This window comes from Camellia sinensis, chromosome 10 (genome assembly GCF_055761805.1).
Source record: "Camellia sinensis isolate YWXY chromosome 10, ASM5576180v1, whole genome shotgun sequence".
NCBI lineage: Eukaryota > Viridiplantae > Streptophyta > Magnoliopsida > Ericales > Theaceae > Camellia > Camellia sinensis.
The window spans coordinates 24,040,396-24,067,426 of record NC_138970.1 but is presented as its reverse complement, the minus strand read 5'-3'; the positions used below and the strand labels follow the sequence as shown (position 1 = coordinate 24,067,426).

At 37.9% G+C, this 27,031-nt stretch overlaps 1 protein-coding gene and 1 pseudogene across 3 annotated transcripts; both read left to right on the top strand.

The window, feature by feature from the left end:
- Positions 1-17,604: 17,604 nt before the first annotated feature.
- LOC145801019 (disease resistance protein RGA2 pseudogene) lies at positions 17,605-26,778 on the top strand (annotated as a pseudogene). 2 transcript variants are annotated; one of them, XR_014341828.1, is made up of 3 exons: positions 17,605-18,170; positions 22,832-26,268; positions 26,381-26,778. The product of XR_014341828.1 is annotated as a disease resistance protein RGA2 pseudogene, transcript variant X1 (transcript). The 2 variants fall into 2 exon arrangements; XR_014341829.1 differs by having other exon boundaries at positions 17,606-18,170; positions 22,872-26,268.
- LOC145800226 (putative disease resistance protein RGA4) lies at positions 24,766-26,031 on the top strand. Its single transcript, XM_082889883.1, has one exon. It carries the CDS (start codon positions 24,766-24,768, stop codon positions 26,029-26,031), a length of 1,266 nt encoding a protein of 421 aa, XP_082746009.1.
- Positions 26,779-27,031: the final 253 nt, after the last annotated feature.

The following is a 27,031-nucleotide window of genomic DNA, read 5'->3' as shown; positions in this document are numbered from 1 at the left end:
TTTACTCATTTTTAGCTAATTTAGAGCCATTATGTGGATCGATAGGCCATCAGTTTCTCTCTTTTTTTTCTTAAAGTTTTTATTTAAATTTATTTTTTTTATCTCTGTTATCTTGCCCAGGCCTTTCATGCTTGCAGAATTTCTTCGGTCTACCTTGTATGTTTTGGAAAGAATTTTCTGACATTTTTTTATTTTTTTTGTGAGAAAAAAATGAAATGATTATAATTTAAATATAATATTTTGTCTTATTAGTCTATTTAACTTGGTTTGTCTTTTTGTATTTTTTTTTAATCCCAACTCACTTGTCAAACGGCAACTTAGAAAGTCACCTTGTTTTCTAGGTTTTTTTTTTTGGGTTTTTGGTGACTCTTTTTCAAAATTATGTCAAAAAACTTTTACTTTCTTGACGAATCTAAAAAGTAAAAATTAAAAAATTAAAAATTAAAAAGTCAAAATTTAAGTCTAAAAAGTTCACTATTTTTGACTTTTTTATTATTTTATTTTTTTGGGGAACTTTTTTTCAATTTTTTTTAATTTTATGGTTTGTATCGTCAAACTGAATTTATTAGTTTAAATTTCTTGAAATTTTAAATTTTTTTACTAAAGATGAAAATAAAAAATAGGAAAAATAAAAAGACACCAAATAAGCAAATTCCAAACACCAATAAAAAATCTTAGGGAAATTTTATTATACACACCTCTTATTAGATGCATATCAGTTATGTAATTTTTTTTCTTTAGTTAAAATCAATTTTTTTTTTTAAATTATGATCTTATTTTAGTTATGACTCGTGAGATTTTGGTTATACCTCATGTGCTGTATTCTATTATACACCCCCTCATCATATGTATATCTAAGTTATGTTATTTTTTTCTTTAGTTATGACAAATTTTCTTATTTAATTATGATCTTATTTTAGTTATAAATCATGAGATTTTGATTATACCTCATGTGTTTTCTTTTCTCTTTTTTTGGACAGTAGAACGTATCATTAAAGAAGGCCAAAAGGTACTTACAAGAGTCCATCGAAATCAAAACTTGCATGTATTGTTTGGTTATAATTTTTTTTTTAAAAGTTATAACTTAGAAAGTTCGAATTTATATCATTTTCTTTTTTAGTTATTAGGTGCACCATAATCCTTCTCATAATCTTAAGTTTGTTTTATGTCTTTGGGACCAATCTTTCACTTTTTCTTTTTCTTTTTCTTTTTTCATCTAATTTGTTCACAATTTGGTTCAAAAATTTGATTTCATAAAGCTCTTTCCAACCAATGATAAGAATCAAAAGTTTTATCAAATCTTTTTAAAAATACTTAACCTATCACGAAAATCTATCATTTAACCAATTCAGGTGAAAAAAAAAAAAAAAAAAAAAACCTCCAAATTAACCTTTATCTTTTAACAATTTAATCAAATTTAAGTGAAAAATAGTTGGTGGAAATTTGACGAACCTAGTTCAAATGCTTTGAGATGTAAAGAAAGTGGAGGGAGGGATAGATTGCTTACTTGGTGTCCAGAGTGTTTGTTTGGTTTGCCAACAAGTGAAAGTTGGAACTACCAAACGTGGCCTTAAACAGTATTTTCTAAATTCATTTAAACTATTCATGTTAATCACATTAGGCTGCCAGTTATTGATCATTTGGCTATATAATGCCTAACGAAAATTCTAAACATGCACAAGTTAGGTCTCATTTGGTAGCGCTATGAGATTTAAATTTTTTGTTTACAAAAAGCATGTATATAAAATTATTTTGAAAATAAATTAAAATAAAAATAAAGAAACACATGTTTGCTGAGTTACAAAAGATGGTGGTTAGCGATGAAGGATGGACAGATGTGGTGGTCGAATTGTCATCGGAGATCATGGGTTAGTTGGAGGGTCATTGGAAGTGGCTAAAGCTTGACGACAGTTGACCAACAGTGGTAGGAGATAGAGGAGAGAGTAAAAACTTATTTCTGAAACAACGGTGCTAGGGACCCCCAGTGGGGGCACCCCCAGCACTCCCAGTTTTTTTTCATTGGTCCAGAATTTTTTTTTTTTTTTTTTTTCTTTCTTTCCAATCACCCACAGCCACGTGGGCTGGGGGTCCGGGGAAACTGGGTGTCTGCCGCATTAATCTTTCTGAAAATAAATAAATTCATTTGCAATATAAATTTTCAAAATTTTATAATCAATTTCACTTTCTTAAAATCAAAAATAACATAACAAACAAGTTTCATTTTCAATTTCTAAGAAGCATGAAAACGACGTTTTTGTACTACTAATTTAGGCCAAGTTTGGGAAGATTAAATAAGTGCACTTTTTGACTTTTTATGAAATATGGGTTGGATTTGGATTGGGTTTGAAGTGATGTGTTAGAGAGGTGATGTGACTTAAATAAGATGACATAACTTAAATAGGATAGTGACTTTTTAACTTTTTGAATTTTTTAGAGGATGCCAAACTTGACCTTAGTTTCAGTTCAATCTTTGGAAGCTATGAAATATACTTTTGTTGTGGATTCTAGGGAGCACTAATGTTTGCCAAGATTTTATTTATTTATTTATTAAAGATGATAAATTCTAAATAGTTGTAATCACTTACAAACAATAATGATATCAATTAAGGCCAATTTTGGCATGCTTGAAAAAAGATAAAAAGTCAAAAAGTCACTATCTTATTTAAGTCACATCATCTTATTTAAGTCACATCACCTCTCTAACACATCACTTCAAACCCAACCCAAACTCAACCCATATTTCATAAAAAGTCAAAAAATGCACTTATGCAGTCAAAATATTTAAATTTACGACTTATTTCAGAATTTCATCCCTAAATGTTAAACTGAATGATAATAAATCAAATTTTTTCAAATTTTACATGAATTTTTTTATCTTAAATTTAATTATTTTAATGATATAATTTCATACTTTATTATTTTCTCTACGATCGATGTTATCAATATAAAATCGGGTTCAAACAAATACAATTGAATCAAATAATTTGTGCAGCCAAGTATGTGCTGTCTATTGATGACATCTTCAAAGTCCACGCTCTTCAACTACATTGCAGGCTAATTGCCCAATCTTCATTTCTCTTATAATAAAAAAATTATCTTCTTTTTAAAAAAAAAATTAATTAATTAAAAATCTATACAGATAGTTCCTATGTAGACTTTTTCTTCCCAGTTAGATAGCATAATAAATTCAAATAAACTTGAAATGTGCTGTGACAGCACGTTAGCTCTATGTTTGGTATAAAATACATCAATGCTCCAATATTCCTTATTATATAATATTATGGCTAGGTAAAATTGATTTGATCCTCTCCATTAAGGTTATAATCAATGGTTATAAATTATTAAGAGAAATTTTAAATTTTAAATTAACTAGTAGATTGTTGATTTTGAATTTTAATAATGAGTTTAACTTTATGCATTGGAATGATAAAATACACTAATATGTATTTTATTTTTTTGGTATAGATGAGATGAGCGTAGAACTACTCGAATTCAAGCTCGATTTGTGGTTAGTTTGTTAAAAACTTATTTAAGATTATCTCATTATGTAAATAAACAAAACAAATTTAAAATTTATTAAATTTTTAAGTTAAACGACTTATTACTTAACGACTCGGTTATGTGTTATAAAAAATAAGGAGCATTTACACACAAGCCTTAATTTATAAACTTATACCCATTCGTAGATCTTCAAGTTCCATTAAATTTTTAACGATGGTGCTACATGCACTAATTAGTATACTAACTAATATATTAACATTAGTTATGACATTATTATTGACCCCACTCATTAATCACATTATAAATTCCAAAACCCTCTTAAATTGTGTCACGTCATCAACTGGTATACTAGTTAGTATATCAATTAGTACATATAACATTATTCAATTTTTAATAGTAAGAATTACCCTTCAAACAATGATTGTTTATCATTTATGATTATCTATAAAGGAATATGATGATTTGATATTTATTTTAATTTTCAAAACTTTAAAATACCAACTTTCAAATTGAAAAAACTAAATATATATATATATATATATGTGTGAAAAAAAAACTAATTTTGTTTTGAAAAAATTGAAAAAATTGATTTTTTTTTTTTGTCAATTTTGTATCTATAAAGGAGTATGATGATGGAACATTGATGTGCAAAACTTGAAAAAAAATAAAAATAAATAAAACTTTAAAAATGAAAAAACTGATAATGTTTCAATTTTAAAACTGAAAAAAACTGATAATATTCTTGGTTTTATTAGATAGTTGAATCAAGCCAATAAGTAGAAGGACAAAAACGTTTAATCTCATACTCTATTTTTTTTTTCATCAGTTAGTGAAACAATTATATGAAACATTACTCTGTAAAATTGATATTTTAAAAATTAGAAAAAACTGATAATATTTTCAATTTTAGTAAATATGACTTATTGGTTCAAAAAATCTTAAATAAAGCCTAAGTTACCATAACATTTATAAGTAAGACTTTTAGGTAATTAACTCAAAAATCAAACTACTTTGACTAAAAATATTTAAGATTGACTTGAAGTGTGAAATAAATCAATGAGTTAGTTAATGTTGAATACATTTTAAAAATTCACTATTTGATTTGCAAACTCAAAAATTGTTTTTATTTGTTTTTTTTAATCTTAACCTCTTAAGTAAACTTTTTTTCATATTTTAATCAAATTCTTATTTGCTCATGTTTTTCTAGATTTCTTTATAACTACTTTATTTTAGGTACATCTAAAAATAATTTTTTTTGGACTAAAATATGAAGAAAAAAAATTATGAAAGATTTTAAAAAACTTAAAAATCAAACAAAATATATTTTTTAATTTTAAATAAATTTAAGTAACTTATTAGTAAATTATATTATAATGAAAGGGCCACATTCGCTCTATTGACTCAATCTTTAAACCTCTAATTTTCTTGCTATCCGAAAAAATAATTACATAAGCCATTAAACCAACTGCCTTATACTAAAGAACTTATTAGTTATTACTTAACTCAATTAGTTTATATGCAAATGATGTATCAGAGTTATTAAAAAAAAAAAAAGGAATTTGGATCCCTTTATAGTGTCATTGTTTGTAGGCAGCATGTAATGTTGAAAACGAGATTATTAATATTGAGTTTGGTTGAGGGATTTGAAAAGAGAAAGAAAAAAAGTGTGTAAAATTAGGTGAAATGTAGGTATATTTTACTTACATTTTACTTAACTTTTTCCTTTTCCTTTCTAAATCCCTCCTCCAATCCCCCAACCAAGTACAGGCAAAATTTTTTATAAAAAAAATTTACAGAATCAACCTCCTTTCTCTTAAAATGACATTATTTTCATTTTGAGAAAATGACATTATTTTCATTTTGAGACACATTACAGAGAATGTACTACAAAAATCCGAATCCATTGAAAAGAGCCAGGGATGATGATATTTTTATTCCAAAATTTGGTCAGCTGGCATGGCATTATAGTTATTGTACGGGAAAGAAATATGCCTTCTCGTATAATCCTGTTGACTAAGTCCACGCTCCTCCGTACGACGTCGCTTTCTCACCTGAAAACACAAACGTGAGCTAGCCGGCGGGTGTGTGCCGGAAACCTCTCCGATGCCTAAGTCAGAAAATTTGACAAATAGACAAAACTCTATGTTCTCAGAAAAAAAAAATTGTGTTCTGTTACCTCCTCTAAGGTGATGTTTGTGAGCTCTTATAAGTTTCCAGTGGCACAATCCTAGTAGGACTTTTATTCCTCCATGCAGAGTCCTCCTAGGATTCATACTCCTAAGGATAATGCTTATCCTTTTACACCTTCCCCCACTGCTTAAACCAAGTGGGATGGTTTTTACTTTGGCCGAACTACTATATGACCGAAATAAGCTTGGCTATGCAGAGCCACTGAGTAAACCGAACTCATCCTTAGTTCGGTTCTTGTGTTTTCCCTTTCTTATCTCAGCTTTCCATGTAGAACCCATGGTACGGTCTTAGACCGAACCAACGACTTTCAGCCGGTCTAGCCCCAATACCGGCATAACTCCAAGTTGCCTTCGGACCGAAGTATCTTTTACAGTCACTGTGCCGAAGTAACTTTATCTCTCTTAGGCCGGAGTAGCCTTGCCTCTCCTGGGCCAGAGTAACATTGCGGCCTTTCCTGGGCCGGAGTAACATTGCGGCCTTCCCTGGGCCGGAGTAACATTCCGGCCTTTTCACCAAGTCTTTGGCACTTTGGGCCACAAAGCCCATCTCATAGCTCGGCCCAATTTTTACCAAAAATTACCCTCTCAATTGCCCCTTAATTCCATCTGCACAGCATGATTGGGATTACCAGTCCAACCGAGCCGAAGTTATTAAGCCTTTCCAGCAGAGCTAAAAAACCCTTTAGCCTCTCCAGCCGAGCTAATTTTACTTCGGGCTTCACTTTGTCCGGTCAAAACGTCTCTTCAATCATGACTGTAACGCTTCCCTTTCCGTATACACGTGGCACGCTCCTATTCGTAGAAGGCAGTTGTCAATGCCGTCTTCGTGTTTCGCAATTTTTGAACAGTTCCCGCTTCTTTCCCCTCTCTCCTTTTTCACAAAATAACTCCTCCTGTTTTGGATCTTTCACTCATTCTATTCATCTTCTCTCTTCGTGCCCCTGCTTTTCCAACTACCAAGCTTGTTTTTATTTGCCGTTGCTGTTTTCGTCTCCAGTCCTCTTTTTCTTCAATCTTGGTAAGCAAACTCATTTTTTTTCCTTTTATGTTTTTTGCTTTCATATTTGTTTTATGCATTTGGTGTACTATATTTTTGCAAAACATGTTCTTCCATTTCTGCTTTGCTTCTGTGCTTTCATGAAAAAACCAGTAGAACTCATGTGTGTATAAACTATTCTGTAGAAAAACTAGCCTTAGATCCAAAATCACATAGCAACCGAACCAGGATATTGTTCGTCCAATATAGGTAGGTTACTTTTGACAATAACCGAACTAGAACTTCAAAAGATATCCAACCTTCGTTTTTACCTTAGCCGAAATAAGACCACCGAACGAAGTTTGAACAAATTAGGCTAGGAACCACGATTTTCAACCGAGCTGAGCCTTGGGAGCTAAGCCAGCTTTCTTAGTTTTTAAACCAAACTCAGAAAGCTGCCCCTAGTGGCTTAACCGAAGTAAACAACCCACTGTTCAAACCGAGATAAATAAAACCGATCTTGCGTACCCAAAGTTTAAACCGAACTACCAAATATTACGCCAAACCGAGGTAGAACCAGCTCGCAAGGCCGAAGTAGGGCTCTTGTAAATTGCTTTTAATTTGTAGCACGGTCCAATGATCAGTGCTTAACCCCTTTGTTTTCTACTTTGCAGACTTAGGTTACCCAGGCACTCCTGTGTGCGCTCAACCGAGCTACTGAGCATGATTTTTGCACCGATATAATGTATTGGTAAATTATACACCAGATGGGTAAGTATAGATATCTAGTAGAGACCCCTGGTGGCATGGCCGAATTCAGGAAGGACTATAACATACCTGATGATGTCCACTTGACTTTAGCCCAAAAAGATGTCGTCCCATGGGATAATGAAGGCTTGGTCCCCTTCACCCTTCTATCCATTATAGAAACCGGACTACGGTTTCCAGTCCAACCATTGATCTGTGAATTTCTTAGGCAGGCTAGATTATGCCCTACCCAACTGTCCACCAATTCATACCGCATCATTATGGGAATAGCCGCACTGAACCACCAAACCGGACTAAACCTCGGCCTGGCCGAAATCTTCCATCAATACTCCATCGGCTCAAAAGAGGATGGGTGGGTCTATTACCTTAGGATTCGCCGCCGCCGAGAGAAGATAGTTAAGTATACACCGGACAAAGACCTTAATGACGATGATTTTTTCTGGGTTTCTGGGAATTTTGAGGATTTTCAAGCCCAAATACCTGGCCGACCTATAAATTGGAAAAAGGGAGAGCCTGGTAATTTGACTTCGGTCTTCTTCTTGGTATTTTTATTTCGGTTTTTTAGTTTATCAACCGAACTAACAGTTCTTCTTTCGCAGATTTCGCCCACCTCCATTCCTTATATAGCTATCCCAATCTTGCTATTTTGCGAGCCGCACTACGGTTTAAAGAAAAGAGTTGGGCTAAGCTTCTAAACTTTGAGCCGACCTACCGGTACAGCGGTCGCCGAAAAGCAAGAGTAACTGACTTTCTTCTTGAAGACGCCCCAGAGCCGGACCCAAACTTGCCGCAAATAAGATTAATTCCTTTAACTGCTGAAGAGGAAATGGCCAAGAAGAACAGACTAAGGGCGCTTCTGACCGAGACAAGCAGGCCCGAAGTACCGTTGCCCAGCCAAACACAGCCTGCCGTTGTGGCCCTCCCCTCTCAACATCCGTCTTCATCGCGCCGAACCAAGCGCGCACGAACCACCGAGTCTGAGCCAAGTTTGGTTGATGAAGATGAGACTGCTATTCCACCAATTCAGCCACCGAGCCCCCAACCGGAGCCCACCGACCAAACTACAACCAGCTGGGTACCAAAACTTACTTTCAAGAACCGAGATGTCATAGATGCTGATTCGGTTGTCGCCGAAAAGGATCACGAGTTGGCCTTTAATCTGGCCAAGAGTGTGTGCCTTCCCAAGGATATGGAGCACCATAAAAAGCAGCTAAACACCGAATTAAAGTCTATTCGGTCTGCAACAAAGTCCATGATCTTGGTATGCAGCTCTTGTCCATTTTTCTGTCTTGTTTTTTTTTAAACTTTTATTTCGGCTCATGGGAAGTCCTTGTTTTTGCCAGGCAATTCAAAAAAACTACAATACTCACAAGAAGGTGCTGGAACTCAGAAAAACTGCAAGGGATGTTGTGGCAGAAGCCGGAATGAAATCGGCCGAGGTAGAAGACATCAAGAAGCAAATGGCCGAGCTTCAAGCTGAGAACAGCAGGCTGACCGGACTAGTTAGTTCGGCCGAGGCAGAAAGGCAGAAGACTGCCATAGCTCTGAAGGACAAATACCTGCGCGAGCTGGTGAAGCTTGAAAGAAAGAAAGATGCCGAAATAAAAGAGAGCGCAAAGGAAGCCAGCAAACAAGGCTTCAAGAAGGCAGAAGATGCTTATGCCAAGCAATGTAATGCTGCCAAGGAGCTCTTCTTCAAGTGTGGCTGGAGGGCGGCTATTGAGAAGCTCGGTCATGATCAACAGACCGAGGTTTTCAACCCTCCAGCCCATTTCATACCGAAGTCCCTTGCGGAGTATGCGAATGCCATGCAGCAGCAGTTCCTTGAAGGCTCAGACTCGGATGATGAATCTTCTTCTGAGGATACTCCGGTTGTTAGTGTGGACCAGCCAGTTCGGTCGGAGCCCACTGTGGAGGACCTAACTGTTGATCTTCCTAGTGAGTCCGTGGTTCCAGCCGAAGTGACTCTCCCAACCGTGAGTGATCTCCCTTCTGAAGCCGGTCTTCATGCTGATGCTGATGCAGCTTTTGATGCCGACATTGAAGAACTTTTCTCTTGATTATGTATTTTTTCTTTGTTGCTTTTTGCCTTTGTAACCGAACTATGAACCTTCTTTGTAATAGTTTCAATGAATGAAAAATTTTGCTTGAACTCTTGTTCCGGTTCTGATATGTATGCCTGTACTTTGTAATGCCTTCAGTTACTCCAACTGTTATTTCGGTTTTAGGTGGTTAAACTATGCTTACAAGCCAACCACTCCTTAGCCAATATATTTACTTCGGCTGAGGAGTACAAAGTGTTTAATCCAGCCAATCCAATTTCAGCCATACCCTTACTTTGGCTGAAGAGTAACAAGAGTTGGTTTATTCCAGCCAACCACTCTTCAGCCTTGCACTTACTTCGGCTGAAGAGTAACAAGAGTTGGTTTATTCCAGCCAACCACTCTTCAGCCTTGCACTTACTTCGGCTGAAGAGTAACAAGTGTTGGTTTATTCCAGCCAACCACTCTTCAGCCTTGCACTTACTTCGGCTGAAGAGTAACAAGAGTTGGTTTATTCCAGCCAACCACTCTTCAGCCTTGCACTTACTTCGGCTGAAGAGTAATAAGTGTTGGTTTATTCCAGCCAACCACTCTTCAGCCTTACCCTTACTTCGGCTGAAGAGTAACAAGTGTTGGTTTATTCCAGCCAACCACTCTTCAGCCTTGCACTTACGTCGGCTGAAGAGTAACAAGAGTTGGTTTAATCCAGCCAACCACTCTTCAGCCATACCCTTACTTCGGCTGAAGAGTAACAAGTGTTGGTTTATTCCAGCCAACCACTCTTCAGCCTTGCACTTACTTCGGCTGAAGAGTAACAAGAGTTGGTTTATTCCAGCCAACCACTCTTCAACCTTGCACTTACTTCGGCTGAAGAGTAACAAGTGTTGGTTTATTCCAGCCAACTTAGAATAATGTTTGGTTATTCCGACCAAACGTCCTGCAGCCTGGATCCTTATCCTGGGCTTAGGAAGGTGTTGGTTTAATCCAGCCAACCTCTAAGTTAGTTTTTCCAGCTAATCTTAGAATAAAATGCTTGCAATGTGCCTAACCTTAAAGCTAACTTTTACAAAGAACAACTTGTGCTGAAAAGAATTTCTCGTTTTATTGAAGGAAGAAAAAATTACACATGTTTGAAAAAAGAAAAGCTAAAAGTAAAATAACTTGAGATTGGCCGTGTTCCATGGCCTAGGGATTGCTTTGCCATCCTTGTCTTCTAGGTGGTATGCCCCTTTGCCTGCTAACCCAACCACCTTATAAGGACCTTCCCAGTTTGGGCCTAACTTGCCATCTCCTGGGTTTGAGGTGTTTCCCATTACTTTGTGCAGTACCCAATCGCCTATCTTGAATTGTCTTGGATGCACCTTTTTGTTGTATTTTCAGATTAACTCTCGTTGGTATGCGGCAATGTGAACCAGTGCTCTTTCCCTTCTTTCCTCTACAAGGTCAAGTTCCAATGTTATGGCTTCTCCATTCAAGTCAGGATCAAAATTCTCGCTTCGAATTGTGGGGAGGCCAACTTCTAGTGGGATTACTGCTTCCATTCCGTAGGCTAAGGAGAATGGTGTTTCTCCTGTTGATCGCCGAGGTGTGGTGCGGTAAGCCCATAAAACATGAGGAAGTTCATCCGCCCACTTGCCTTTTGCCTTTTCTAGCCTTTTCTTTAGTCCATCCAAGACGACTTTATTTGATGCTTCTGCTTGCCCATTTGCTTGAGGATATACCGGTGTAGAATTGTAGAACTCTATTTTGTACTCTTCACAAAAGCTTCTGAAGATTCTGCCGTCGAACTGAGTACCATTGTCTGAGATCAGTGCTTTTGGTATGCCAAACCGAGTGATGATATTCTGCCAAACAAACTTCTTCACGTCTTTTTCTTTGATTGATGCCAATGCTTCTGCTTCCACCCACTTTGTGAAGTAGTCTGTTGCTGCGAGAAAGAACTTCCTGCCGCCGGGTGCTGTTGGAAGTGGTCCTACTATGTCCAAGCCCCACATTGCGAAAGGCCACGGGCTGGTCAATGGTAGGAGTTCTCTAGCTGGTTGATGTATTTGGTGCGTGAATTTTTGGCATTTCTCACACTTCTTCACATATTTCTCTGAGTTTGCTTGCATATATGGCCACCAATATCCTTGCGAAATGGCCCTGTAAGCTAGCGACCTTCCCCCTTGATGACTTCCGCACACCCCTTCGTGTATTTCGAACAAGAATGCTTCCACTTTGCTGGGATGAACACATTTTAGGTAAGGCCCTGAGAATGACTTTTTGTAAAGTGCCAAAGATGGAGATAGCCAAAATCGCTGCGACTTTGCTCTTATTCTGTTGGCTTCTTTTTTCTCTTCTGGTAGGATGCCGTCTTTTAGGAACAGGATGATGGGATCCATCCAAGAGGGGCCTAATTCTGTGCAATATACCTCTTCTGCTTCGGGGTCTTCTATGCTTGGTCTTGGTAAGTAGTTGAGGAGTAATGGATGAGGGATGGATGTATCTGCCATTGAAGCAAAGCCTGCTAGTTCGTCCGCTCTGCTGTTTTCCTCCCTGCCAATTTGTTCTATCCTTACTACATCAAACTTCTTGATCTCTGTTCTGACCAACTCTTGGTACTTGGCCATTCTGTCATCCTTTGCTTCGTATTCGCCAGAAATTTGGTTTACCACCAGCAGAGAGTCACTGTATACCATTAGTTCGGTGGCCTTCATGTAGTATGCTGACTTGAGTCCTGCGAGAAGCGCCTCATACTCCGCTTCATTGTTGGATGCTGGGAAGCCAAGGTTGATTGCTTGCTCTACAACCAGGCTGTCTGGAGAGATGAGGACTATGCCAAGCCCTGCACCATGCCGGTTGGATGCTCCATCCACAAAGATCTTCCACATCTCTCCAACGAATAACTTCCAGCAAGTGGAAGGATCAGATGATGTCGTGGGGTCAAGAGTAGTGTTTTCTTCAATGTCCATGCTTGCAGTCTGCCCCTCGCCATCTGTTTGGACTTTTGGTGAGTCTTTGTTTGCCTCTTCCTTGCTGTTTTTAGTTTGGTCTGCTTTGGAGTCTGACTGAGTGTCTTCTGCTAGGGGTTGCGCTATTCCGGCGTCAACTTCCATCCCTAGTTCGGTTGTGTCAGTTAGGTCGACTGGGCAGATATGATGACTACCAGGAGTAAACTCTGCGACGAAGTCTGCCAAAGATTGGGCTTTTATTGCGGTCTTGGGTTGGAATTTGATGTCGAATTGTCCCAACTCTACTGCCCACTTCAAAATTCGCCCACTAAAGTTTGCCCTTTCAAACAGAGCTTTTAGTGGAAAGGCTGTGAGGACGACTATGGTGTGGGCATGAAAGTAGTGCGCCAATTTCCTGGAGGCCATCATTAATGCTAATGCTAGTTTCTCCAAGGGCAAGTACCTTGTTTTGGCTCCCAACAATGTCTTGCTGACATAAAAGATGGGCAAGTGTTGTATTCCTTCTGCACGAACCAACACTGCGCTAACTGCGTGCTGAGAGACTGCCAGGTACAAAAAGAGTTCTTCACCAGGTACTGGAGTAACAAGTAGTGGTGGGGAAGACATGTACTCCTTCAAGCTTTCCAGAGCTTGATCGCATTCTTCATCCCACTCAAACTTGGTCTTTAAAGCTTGGAAGAATGGTCGTAGTCTGTCTGATGACCTGCTTATGAACCGGTTGAGCGCAGCCGCCATACCAGTGAGATGCTGCACTTCTTTGACTGAGTTTGGTCTCTCCAACTCCTGGATTACTTTAATCTGAGAGGGGTCTGCTTCTATACCTCGGTTGGTCACCAGGAAGCCCAAGAATTTGCCAGATCCAACTCCGAATGCGCATTTGGATGCATTGAGGCGCAACTTGTGTTTCTTCAGGATCTGGAACATCTCGCCTAGATCTTTAAGATGGTCATTCTCATCCTTGCTTTTGACCACCATGTCGTCGATGTAAGCCTCCATTGTTTTGCCTAACAATGGTTCAAACATCTTGGTGACCATCCGTTGGAATGTTGCCCCTGCGTTCTTTAGGCCAAAGGGCATGACCTTGTAGCAGTACAATCCCCTTGGTGTTGTAAAGGATGTGACCTCCTGGTCTGGTTTATGCATGGCGATTTGGTGGTAGTCTCTGTATGCATCCAGAAAGCTAAGTCGGTTGTGCCCTGCCGTCAGGTCCACCAGTTGATCTATCCTTGGTAGAGGGAAGCTATCTTTTGGGCAGGCCTTGTTGACAGTTTTGTAGTCGACGCAGACACGCCATTTACCATTCTTTTTTGGCACTACGACTGTGTTGGAGATCCATCTTGGGTAGTGCACTTCTCTAATTGCTCCTGCCTCCAGCAGGTTGCCTACTTCTTCTGTCACTATTTCGGCATGGTGGAGTGCCGATCTGCGTGTGCGTTGTATGACTGGTCTGGCGGATGGGTGGACATTGAGTTGGTGACTGATGAAGTTTGGATCAATGCCTGGCATGTCGTAGGGCGTCCAAGCAAATACTTCGATGTTAGAGGTCAAGAATTCCAAGACCTCTAATCTCTCAGCGCTGGACAATGATGAGCCAAGCAAGAAGAACTTATCCAGGTTCTTCTCTTCTATTTTTACCTCCACCAAGTCCTCCACCGCTTTCTGATCAGCCTCTTTACCGATGTCTGCGAATAGTTCATTACTTTCTGGTTCTTCCACCGAATGAACGTATCCTTTGGCAGCGCGGCTGCCATTCACCGTGGCGAAGCATTGTTTTGACATGATCTGATCCCCATAGACTTCTTCAATTATACCAGTGTCGTTTGGGAACCTCATCACTTGATGGTAGGATGAGGCCACCGATCGCATGGCATGCAGCCATGTTCTGCCCAAGATGATGTTGTAAGTGGAGGGAACTTTTAATACCCAGAACTCCACTTGTTTTGTCACGCTTCCTGCTCTGACTGGAAGTATTATCTTGCCGACGGGCCACTCTGGCATGGAGTTAAATCCAATTAGGGGAGAAACTGCAGGCGCCAAGTCTTTGTCTTGTAACTTCAGTTGTTTAAATGTGTCGTAGTACATGATCTCACATGAACTACCCTGGTCAATCAGAATCCGCTTGACGTCAAAATCCTTGACTCGGAGAGTGACGACCAGAGCATCATTGTGAGGACAGTATATTCGATCCAAGTCCTTATCCGAAAAGGACATAACATTTGTTGCCTCTGTCTTTCCCTTCTTGATGGCAGGTTGGGCACTTAGCACCTCTCTAAAGTGTTCAGCCTTCTTGATTGATCCCCTGAGCTCGCATACACGCTCAGGTTCAAAGACTCCATGTATTACATTGATAATGCCTTGAGGTGGGGCGTCGATTGGCATTCCGTTTAGGTTATTGTGATCCTGGGGGGCTGGCTGTGTCCCTCCTTCAATGTATTTGTCCAAGTGGCCTGCTGCCACCAATTCTTCCAAGTGCTGTCTCAGTGGCGTGCAATTCTCAGTTCGGTGCCCCTTTTCTTTGTGGAAGGTGCACCGTGATCTATCGTCGTAGTCTTTCTGAGCTTCTCCCAATTTGGCTGGCCACTTGACGAATGGCTCGTCCTTTATTTCGCTCAGAATCCGATATATCGGTTTTTTGAATACCGTTGTTATGGCATTGCGGATTCTCAACCATCTTTTGTCTGGGTCTTCTCCGTTATCTCGTTTGCCACGTCCGTTTCTATTCTGCCGATCTACTGTATTGACCTTAGCTGAGTTTTTCTTTTCTGGTACTGCGGTTGCACTTGACTTTGCTTTGGCGCGTGCGCCATCCTCTTCTACCCTGATGTGCTGATGCACTCTTTCCATCAGGGCTTCCATGGTAAGGGGTGGCGTCATGGTGATCGAGTCCCTTAGTCTGTTTCCGACTGGAAGGCCTCTTTTATACTGCGCAATGGCTAGATTGGTGGGGCAGTCTCCAATCTGATTTAATGTTTCCCAGTAGCGACTGTTGTAGGATCTAAGGGTCTCTTTATCCCCCATGTCAATGGAGAGTAACTGGTCTATCTCCACTGGTGTTTTAGTGTTTGTTCGAAACCTTGTTACAAATGCTTCTGCCAGTTGAGCCCAGGAGGCTATGCTGCCCTCTGGGAGCTTCTCGAACCAAGTCAAGCCGAGGTCGCCAAGGCTTGATGGGAAGAGTATGCACATTAAGGCCTCGTTTCGCCTGTATACGGCCATGACTTGGCGAAAGTGGCTCAAGTGTGAATACGGGTCCGTCTTCCCTTCATATGTAGTGAATTTCGGTTGAAGGAAGCCTGATGGTAAGGGCGCGTTTTCGATTGCTGGAACAAACGGCGAAGTCTGTAGTCTTGCCAACTCTTTGTCCGTTGGTTCGTAGGCCGGTCGCGGTATTGGCATTCCAACCTCGACGCTTCCATGCGTCCGAGGAGCCAACCGCTGTAAGGCTGAAACTCTATGTGGATCCCTTGCCCTGGCATCCTCCTTGCATCGTGCTTTTTCTTCGAGCACGGTTCGTAAGTCGGATGATCTGGGTAATTCTGTCTGCCTAGATCTGGTTTGGTGTGAATGTGAGGGCCAATATGTGCTTCCTTCAGTGTATGACCTTTCAAATCTCGTCCTCTCAGACCTGGAGTGACGAGTTCTGGAAGACCAGGATTGAGTGTCGCCTGTCCTGAGGCTTCTGCTTTCTCCTTGTGAGGGCGTAGTATTCCTACTACGATTTTCTGAGTGGCGAGGGGGCGTCTTGTTTTTGCGCCCCTCTCTTGTCGCCACTTCTTTTTTCTTCATCTGGCGTTTCAAGGCCTCCATGTCCGCCGCCATCTTTCTTATCAATTCATCTTGTTCTTTTACACGATCTTCCAGAGCTTGAGGGTCAATCCTCCGTCTTTGTCTGTCGGGACTTCGAGAATGGGACTGACGGGGGCTGTAAGTCCGTCTCCCCCTAGCATCCCTCCTGGAGGTATGTCTTTGGGGCTCCAAGTCCGCCATGGGAGGGACAGAAGGTAATCCTTCACGTCTTGCGCCCCCTTCTGGAGTTAGCCCGTCGACAGCGGACTGTGGTAGTTCTTCAATGTGTGCCATTGATTTGAGAAAAGGAGAAGCTTAGTCAAGAGGTTTTTGTTCTTGTCTGTTCTTCCCACAGACGGCGCCAATTGTACGGGAAAGAAATACGCCTTCTCGTATAATCCTGTTGACTAAGTCCACGCTCCTCCGTACGACGTCGCTTTCTCACCTGAAAACACAAACGTGAGTTAGCCGGCGAGTGTGTGCCGGAAACCTCTCCGATGCCTAAGTCAGAAAACTTGACAAATAGACAAAGCTCTATGTTCTCAGAAAAGAAAATTGTGTTCTGTTACCTCCTCTAAGGTGATGTTTGTGAGCTCTTATAAGTTTCCAGTGGCACAATCCTAGTAGGACTTTTATTCCTCCATGCAGAGTCCTCCTAGGATTCATACTCCTAAGGATAATGCTTATCCTTTTACACCCTCCCCCACTGCTTAAACCAAGTGGGATGGTTTTTACTTTGGCCGAACTACTATATGACCGAAATAAGCTTGGCTATGCAGAGCCACTGAGTAAACCGAACTCATCCTTAGTTCGGTTCTTGTGTTTTCCCTTTCTTATCTCAGCTTTCCATGTAGAACCCATGGTACGGTCTTAGACCAAACCAACGACTTTCGGCCGGTCTAGCCCCAATACCGGCATAACTCCAAGTTGCCTTCGGACCGAAGTATCTTTTACAGTCACTGTGCCAAAGTAACTTTGTCTCTCTTAAGCCGGAGTAGCCTAGCCTCTCCTGGGCCGGAGTAACATTGCGGCCTTTCCTGGGCCGGAGTAACATTGCGGCCTTCCTTGGGCCGGAGTAACATTGCGGCCTTTTCACCAAGTCTTTGGCACTTTGGGCCACAAAGCCCATCTCATAGCTTGGCCTAATTTTTACCAAAAATTACCCTCTCAGTTATCATATGAGTCTGGCCCAGAGATTATTAACATACTAATAAATAAATAACTTTGTAAAATAGGTAATTTAGGCATTAAAAAAAGTATCTAATTAATTAATTAAATTATTTAATAAATCAGTAAATGGTACTACCCGCGGAAATACCGGTACAAACTTGGAACATCCGCCCCACCAACATCCTTCTGCTAGAGGAGAGAGAAAAAAAAATACTGTGAGAGTTTTAGAGAGAGAAAACAGAAGACAAAAACAAAAACCAAAATTCAAAAAACAAAAACCAACAAACACAACACTGTAGATACATATAGAGAGAGAAAGAGAAGACGGAACAATTCCTTCTGGGTTAATCCGTCTGCAAATTCGGCTCCATAGAGAGAGAGTGCAGATGCAGCTGGTTTTTTATCTCAAAAATCCCCTTTCGTCTCCTGCTACTCTCTCTCTCTCTCTCTCTGTACCCAAAACCCATCAACGATCTTTCATCTTCTCCACCTTTCTCACATTCAATCAAATTGAAATTCAAACAATACCCATCATTTGTATTTGTATGTTTAGCTATGTATTTGTCGAAAAAGAATGAAATTTGGGTTTGGCTTTGGGTTTGGGTTTTGGGTTTTGATGTCTTCGTCTCACATGGGTTGCGCGAAAAATCAATAGAAGAAGAGGGTAGTTATGATTGAAAACAATAACAACGATCCAAATTTGGGTCCATCTTCTTCTACAAACCCATCTATGTCCCAAAACAACCCTAAACAGAAGAGGGTTTATCAAGTCTGGAGGGGAAGCAATGTAAGTTACTCTCTCTCTCTTCAGTCGATCTATTCTATGTGACTGTTTTAATTCGTTTGGGAACAATTTGGGTACTTTTCATTTCAATTCATTTTGTTCATCATGTTAGGTTTGAAGGTTTCACATATATAATTTATTTATTTATTTGTGAAGTTGGTTATAACTTATGAGGTTGATTTAGCTACCAAAAATTTATTCTATCAATGGTCTTAGAGTTGCAACACTTGAAGAGCTAATAAAGTTTGTGAATTTGAAGCTGCTTATTGTGATATAATCTTGATTTGTCACCGGCAATGGGGAAATTCTGAGTTGATTAAAGAAACAAAAGTTTCATATTTCTTCCCATAATAAGTTGATATAGTTATTTAGCTTGGGTATGTCCAAGTTTTAATAATTTATATATTTATTCTCTTTCTCTTCGCTCCTCGCCTTAGTAAACTATTGCTTGGTTGCATGTTTTGTGCGCTTTAAATCTTCAAGAGAGAAATAGTAAATCAACTCAAGCCAAATAAACTTATTCAATGGTCACCGCTAACCAAGCTTTTAAAAAGCGGCCGCAACCGTTACGTAACGCCGTTATGTAACAGTTTTGGCGGTTACCGCCACCTGTTACGGCCGCTTTTGCAGTGTGATTGAGATTCACAGGTGTGCTGTCCGTAGCGGCTGCCGTAGCGGTCGTAACGGTGCTGTAACAGCCGTAATGGCCTGTTATGCACCGTTACGTAACGGTTCCAAGTTGTTTCTTTTGAAAAAACACACAAAAAAAACTAAAAATGGGGAAAGAGGGATAGAGAGAAGAGAGAAGATAAAGAGAGAAAATAGAGGAGCAAAAGATAGAGAGAGAGAAGAGGGAAGATGAAGAACATGTTATTGATTTGTTGAAACTATAAGACCTATGCTCAAGGTTCTGAAAAGCGGTTGCGGTCGCCGTAACGGTGGCGGTGACGTGGTTGCGGTTGCGGGGTGTAAAGGCCGTAGTGTAACGGTTGCGGTAATCGGAACCGTGAATTTTTTTATTTTTCGCACAATTTGAAAAAAAACTTACCGATATACATATTTTTTTTCCATGATCATATTTATTGGATTAAAAATAAATATTGATCATTTGTAAATTTTTAAGTATGATCCAATATATTTCATATTTTTAAATCACTATGAACTGAGTTTTTTACATTTTATTTTAATAATTAATGACTTTATATTTTACAAAAAATTAATCACTAACTATTATATATAAGATAAATAATGACAAAAGTAAGAAAATAAATAAGAGCGTAAATATATGTATATATACACATATTGGTTCAAGCCAAATAGATAATGACCACACTTATTATTATAATTATTTTCAAACAATATATAGATAGACACACAAACAAAATAGTTTAGTGATAGCAGCAGAATAGAATAGCATAGGTCTTATAGTTTCAACAAATCAATAACATGTTCTTCATTTTCCCTCTTCTCTCTCTCTCTCTCTATCTCTTGCTCCTCTATTTTCTCTCTTTATCTTCCCTCTTCTCTCTATCCCTCTTTCCCCATTTTTAGTTTTTTTTGTGTGTTTTTTCAAAAGAAACAGCTTGGAACCGTTACGTAACGGTGTGTAACAGGCCGTTACGGCTGTTACAGCACCGTTACGACCGCTACGGCAGCCGCTACGGACGGCACACCTGTGAATCTCAATCACACTGCAAAAGCGGCCGTAACGGGTGGCGGTAACCGCCAAAACTGTTACGTAACGGCGTTACGTAACGGTTGCGGCCGCTTTTTAAAAGCTTGCCTATGCTATTCTATTCCGCTGCTATCACTAAACCATTTTGTTTGTGTGTCTATCTATATATTGTTTGAAAATAATTATAATAATAAGTGTGGTCATTATCTATTTGGCTTGAACCAATATGTGTATATATACATATATTTACGCTCTTATTTATTTTCTTACTTTTGTCATTATTTATCTTATATATAATAGTTAGTGATTAATTTTTTGTAAAATATAAAGTCATTAATTATTAAAATAAAATGTAAAAAACTCAGTTCATAGTTATTTAAAAATATGAAATATATTGGATCATACTTAAAAATTTACAAATGATCAATATTTATTTTTAATCCAATAAATATGATCATGGAAAAAAAATATGCATATCGGTAAGTTTTTTTTCAAATTGTGCGAAAAATAAAAAAATTCACGATTCCGGTTACCGCAACCGTTACACTACGGCCTTTACACCCCGCAACCGCGTCACCGCCACCATTACGGCGACCGCAACCGCTTTTCAGAACCTTGCCGCTAACCCCTTTTAGTCCCATTTTTTTTTTTTTTTGGGGGGGGGGTTTTCCCAATAAACTTTGGTTCATATTTATTGTGATGCTCATGAATGATTCAGAATATTACAAACATTTTCATCTTTGGACAGTTGGAGATGGAATTACGTCGATGGTTTGTACAATGACTTTTGTTTCACTAATTACCACCATTCTAGATATGTCATAGTTTATTGAAATAAAAGTTGAAAGGTTCAATCAGATAATCTTGTATGACAATGTTATCTTTTCTTTCATATCTAGATTTATTTTTTTTTTGGTGCCAACGTCTCAAAAGTAAAATGTGTTGGATTTTGTTCCTAGTTTAAATCGTTCTTTATATTTTTGAGCTCTCATGCATTGTGAGTTAAGCCTTTAGAATCTCAATGAGCAAAAAGTTTGAATAAATGAATTAACCCTGTATGAAAATGCATGTTCACGTCCTATATTAATATTCATATACATTTGATACCTTAGCTTGCATAAATTAACATTTCAACTACAACTTTTCCATATAATGTGGCTGAAGGATAGTTTCAACTATCTTAGCTTGTCCTCCTAACTTTCTACCCCTTCTTGGTTTGAGTATGTTATTTAGTTACAGTTTTAGAAAATTGATTTCATATTACGTCTATCCGGTCATCTTCCGGATGTTCGGTCGGCTAACCGGAGTAGTGTTCGATTTTTTTTTTTTGCACCTGTTATTTTTATATTTTAAATAAAAAATATTTTGGAATTTTTTTTTAAAATTTTTTATGAGTTTTGAATAAAATTTTGAGTTATGTATTTGGTTATGATTTGTAAATTTTTTAATCAAATGTCATATGTTACATCACTCAATTCAAAACTCATAACCAAACAAATTTTTCACACCCAAATCATAAATCCAAAACTCACAAACACAAAATACAACTCTATTCTTAAAGTATAATTCTAAAACTCTACCAAACACAATCTGTATTTTTTTTTATTTTTTTTTTACTTTTGATGTTTAAATTTTTTTTTCAATTTTATTTTTAATTTTGGGATCAGGATTGTTGATAACAAAAATTTGCCTTGCATCAAAACAATGAACAATTCAAAATCCATGCACAATTGGGAATTTTGTTTAGGAAAAAATTCAGCCTGCTTGGTTTCCTAATACAGGATTTATTTTTAAAAAAATTAGAGTTTTTTTATCTTTCGTATTTTTTTATTTTTATTAAATTTTTATAATATTTTAAATAATTTTTTTAATTTTTAGATATACCTAACATAAATACATTTAAAAAGTATAATATTTGTGAAAAAAAATATTTAAAAAATTCACTAAATACCAAAAATATAAAAAGGATACGAAAATTCAATATATTTTTCGTATTCTTGTGTATTTATTGATATTTTACTTTTTAGATATATGTAAGTAATGTGCATTTAAAAAAGTAAAAAAAAAATGCTTAAAATTTTAAAAATATTCACTAAAAACAAAAAAGTATGAAAAATAAAAAATTTAATTTTCAGAAAATTGGAACCAAATATAGTGATTATCTTTTATGAACTATTTTTAGAATTCATAACCAAATATTTTTACCAAAAATTTTGTTTTTTTACAAAATACTTACAAAATACGCATGCTTTATTTTTGGATATTTTGCATTACTTCATCAATGAGGTTATTTCATCTTATGAAATTATGTAAGGCCATTGATGCTGCAACTAAGGAAACTTATACTGTCAGAAAATCATATTTCATTATGTTCCTCAAGATACCTCACCTTAATTTCCACGCCCCAAACGTCCTCTTGATGTAACTAAGTAACGACGAGCATGTCTTATTAAAGCGTTCGTAGTCGTTCCGTAATCGTCGGTTGTGATAAGCCGATTGATGATACCAATAGCCCTTGAATGGTGCCAAGAAGCCTTTTTTTAGTACTATATCTACTGTCAAAAAAATAGTATTTACTTGCATATAAACAATTATCATATACCACACAATATTTATATAAAGTAAAGAAATTTACAAAAACTAGTATATATATATATACGAAGGATTAGAGAGGCTCATGACTGAAAAATAAAAGAAAAAAAAAGGAAAGAAAAGAAAGAAAATGATAGGAAAGAGATGTAAATGGAATCTTTATTCTTTGGTTCCAACTTTATGCCTCCTCGAGTCTCTGCAGTAGTCAACACCGTGTGGAGCCCAATGTGTAAAAATATGAAACCAATCCTAATTAATTGCTGTGTTACCATTTGATTTCTTTGAAATTGTTTGAGGGTCTGCATTTCTTTTCATTACATTTCCGAAAGTGGTGAGTGAAAATTGATTCAACTCTTTTCTCATCTGGTTTTGATTTCAATTCCAATTCTCAAAACAGCTTAGAGTATGCCTGATCTACTCATATCTCCCCTTGTTAGATCAATTTTGGCAACCTTGAACTCTTTAGTGCTAAAAGAGTTTGGGATAGCATGGGGTTTGAAAACAGAGCTAGAGAACTTAAAGAGCACACTAAGTACCATTCAAGCAGTCCTTCAAGATGCAGAGACAAAGCGAGGGAAGAGCGAGACTCTTCTGAAGAATTGGCTGAGAAAGCTCAATGACGCAGCTTATGATGCAGACAATCTGGTGGATGAGTTCATGACTGAAGCTATGAGGAGAAGGATGGATTCTGAGAGAGGCATAAAATCCCAGGTAAGGACCACGTTCTCTCTTCGAAACCGGCTTATATTTCAGTTGAAAATGGGGCATAAGATCAATGATATGAAAGATAGGTTAGATGCCATTGCAGGGGAGAAAAATAAGTTTCACTTGAGGGAAGGTGTTGAAACCGGAGAAGTTTGTGGGATGGAGAGAGAACAAACTAGTTCAATGGTGAATGAATCGGAAATTTATGGGAGAAATGATGAGAAAGAAATGATAATTAAAATGTTGCTCAATAATTCGGGTGATGATGATGATGATGATGATGTTTCGGTGTATGCTATGTGTGGTATGTGGGGACTTGGAAAGACCACACTTGCTCAATTGATCTACAATGATGGAAGGGTGAAGAGTCACTTTGAGCTGAGAATTTGGGTGTGTGTCTCTGTTGATTTCGATGTAGAGAGACTAACAAGAGCAATCTTAGAGTCCATAGACGGTGGTGGGTGCAATATCTCAAACTTGGATCCACTTCTGAATCGCCTCCAAGAGAAACTGCGTGGGAAGAGATTTTTACTTGTCTTGGACGATGTATGGAATGAGAAACATGAGAAATGGGATAGGCTAAAAGGTGCACTGAAGTGTGGAGCTAGAGGTTGTACTGTTATAGTAACAAGAAGGATTCAGAATGTTGCTGTTATCATGGCTACACTTCCTATACACCACATGGCTTGTCTATCGGGGGATGATTCTTGGTCCTTGTTTAAAGAACGAGCATTTGGCAACAAAAGAAGAGAGGAAAACCTTCAATTGGATCTGATTGGGAAGGAAATAGTGAAGAAATGCAAAGGGTTACCCTTAGCAATAAAGGCTTTGGGAAGCCTCATGCAATTTAAAAAAAGTGAAAGTGAATGGTTATCTGTGAAGGAGAGTGAGATTTGGGATTTGCCTGATGACGGAAGTGGTATTTTACCTTCTTTGAGGTTGAGCTATGAAGCCTTACGTCCACATTTGAGGCAATGTTTTGCTTATTGTTGTATATTCCCGAAAGACTATAGCATGACGAAAGACGAGCTGATAGGGATGTGGATGGCAAATGATTTTATTCCATCTAAAGGAAAAATGGCATTTCATATTGGCGATGAGATTTTTAGGGAATTGGTTTGCAGGTCCTTCTTACAAGATGTGGAAGAGGAATACCACAGAAGAATATTATGTAGTGGAACAATAGTATGTAAAATGCACGATCTTATGCATGATCTTGCACAATCTATTATGAAATATGAATGCTCTATTATGGAGCTTCATGAGGGCATAGAAATTCCACATAAAATTCGTCACTTGTCTTTTAATATTGGCTTTGGAGAGATGGTTCCTTGGAATGCGATTGTACCTGAAGTCCCATTTTTGCAGTCTCTCATTTTACCTCACCAGGAAAATGATCCTTCACCTTTCATTTCAAAACAAAAGTATCTCAAAGTATTGGATTTGGGTTACAATGCTGATTTGAAGAAGTCAATGTCAAAGTCAATTTCCAATTTCAACCATCTTAGGTATCTGGACATGCCGTACTCTGATATAGAAATTCTACCGGAATCAATAAGTAATCTCCAAAACCTGCAGACACTGAAGCTAAGACATTCCCCATGACTTCGTGAGTTGCCCAAACGCATGAAGCACATGAGAAATCTCACTTACTTGGACATCACAGGGTGTGATTCTCTTACTTCAATGCCTGATAAAATGGGACAATTAACTTGCTTACAAAGACTAAGCACATTCATTGTGGGCCAAGATGAGGGTTACCAAATTGGTGAGTTGAAAGAATTAAATCTTGGGGGTACGTTGAGCATAGAGGCACTTGAGAATGTAAGAAATTCAGAAGATGCCAAGAAGGCCAATTTGAAGGAGAAACGCGATCTTATTTCTTTGGAATTATATTGGAGCAAGAGCAATGAAGAAAACACACCAAAGAATGTCGTAGATGTCCTTGAGAGTCTCCTACCTAATTCGAATCTGAAGAAGTTGAGCATAAATTTCTTCCAAGGTTCAAAGTTTCCAAATTGGATGTTGGGTTTGGTTCTCAAATATCTGGTTGAGATCTCTTTAATAGATTGTGAAAGATGTGAACATCTTCCTCCTCTTGGCAAACTACAATCCCTAAAAATTCTCAAGATCGAACGCATGTGTTCTCTTAAGTACTTCAACCATGGGGATTATGGAGATGAGGAAAGTTCATTTCCTGCATTGGAAACTCTCAGCCTTGATGGAGCGCCAAGCTTGGAGGAACGGACAACAGTGGATAGAGAAGAAATTTTCCCTTGCCTACAAGAGTTGGTGATATCTGGATGGCCCAAATTGACTAGATTGCCTTTTCTTCCAGCACTTGAGAGCTTAACAATTGAAGGAGGCAATGAAATGTTATTTAGGTCCATGATTAATCTTACTTCAATTTCCTTTTTTTGGATAAGTGACTCTTATTTGAAGATTCTTCCAGATGGACTGCTTCAAAATCTCAAGGCCTTGGAGTCCTTACACCTTCATAATTGTCCTGAACTTGAAAATTTGTCAGGACTTGAAAGCCTAAACTCTCTGCAGAAACTGGATATAAGTCAATGTGATAGTCTTACGTCCCTTCCAGTGCAAACGTTGCAAGGCTTGACTTCCCTTACATTCTTAGAAATTAGAGGATGTCCAGAGATACAATCTTTTCCAGAGGGTATGCAATATTTGACTGCTCTCCGAGATTTGTTTATATCCAATTGCGGATTACTTTCTCTACCAAATTGCCTAGGAAGCCTCCGGTCATCATCAAAATTATGGATTTTCGATTGCCCTAATCTGAGGAGTTTGCCGGATGGGCTGCAGGATCAGAAGACTCTGAAATTGCTGCAAATTGCTGGATGTCCACATTTGGAGCTCCGGTGTGAGAAATAGACTGGGAAGGATTGGCTGAAGATGGCTCACATTCTGATTTCGATCAATTATGAAAAATTACAATCCTTGGATTGTTAATGAGCTAGTTTGAAGCCGATATTCACATCCAACAGTTTGCAGAAAGCTAATTTGAGGAAGTGTGACGACATAGTTCCAAGTTAGTGCAGAATTAAAGACTCGAGTTTTTGATGCAGCGTGCTTGAAGAATTTTGTGGCTGATACATCATAGTTTTCAAGGTTCGTTTCTTTTTCTTGAATAATAATACATCATAGTCAGAATTGAATTTCATTTACTTGTGAAATTAGAAAATCACTTAATTTTGATTATTTTCATTTATCTCTTGTATAGGTTGAAGAAATTCGAAATTGTATTTCATCGCAGAGCGGGCATGGGTACGGAATGCTCTCATTTCTCTAATCAAAGCTGAAAAGCTTGTGTTGTAATATCATAGATGGCTGTGAATAATTGTAATAATTGATTGCTACAAAACATCGTTTAGTTTCCTTTGATTTTATATTTCTAAGCACAGGATGGTGTTTTAGATGCTAGATATTGTTGTGGATTGATTGGTTCCAGGTTACTTCCTAGTTTCATCCTTCTTCTTTGAGGGACGATTTCCATTTATTTGCTCATTTTTAGAGCCATTATGTGGATTGATAGGCCATAAGTTTCTTCTGTTTTTTTTTTACTTTTTTTTTTGAAGTTTAAATTTAAATTTATTTTTATTGTTATTATTTTTTTGTTTATGTTATCTTGCCCAGACTTTTCTTGCTTGCAGAATTTCTTCGGTCTACCATGTATGTTTTGAGAAGAATTTTCTGGCATTTCTTATATTTTTTTTTTAAAAATAAAATAATTATAGTTTAGATGTGATTTTTTATCTTATTAATCTATTTAATTTAGTTTGTCTTTTTGTACCTTTTTTTTTTTTTTTTTTTTTTTTTTTTTTTTTTTTTTTTTTTTTAAGTCCCCACTCACTTGCCAAACGACAGCTACAAA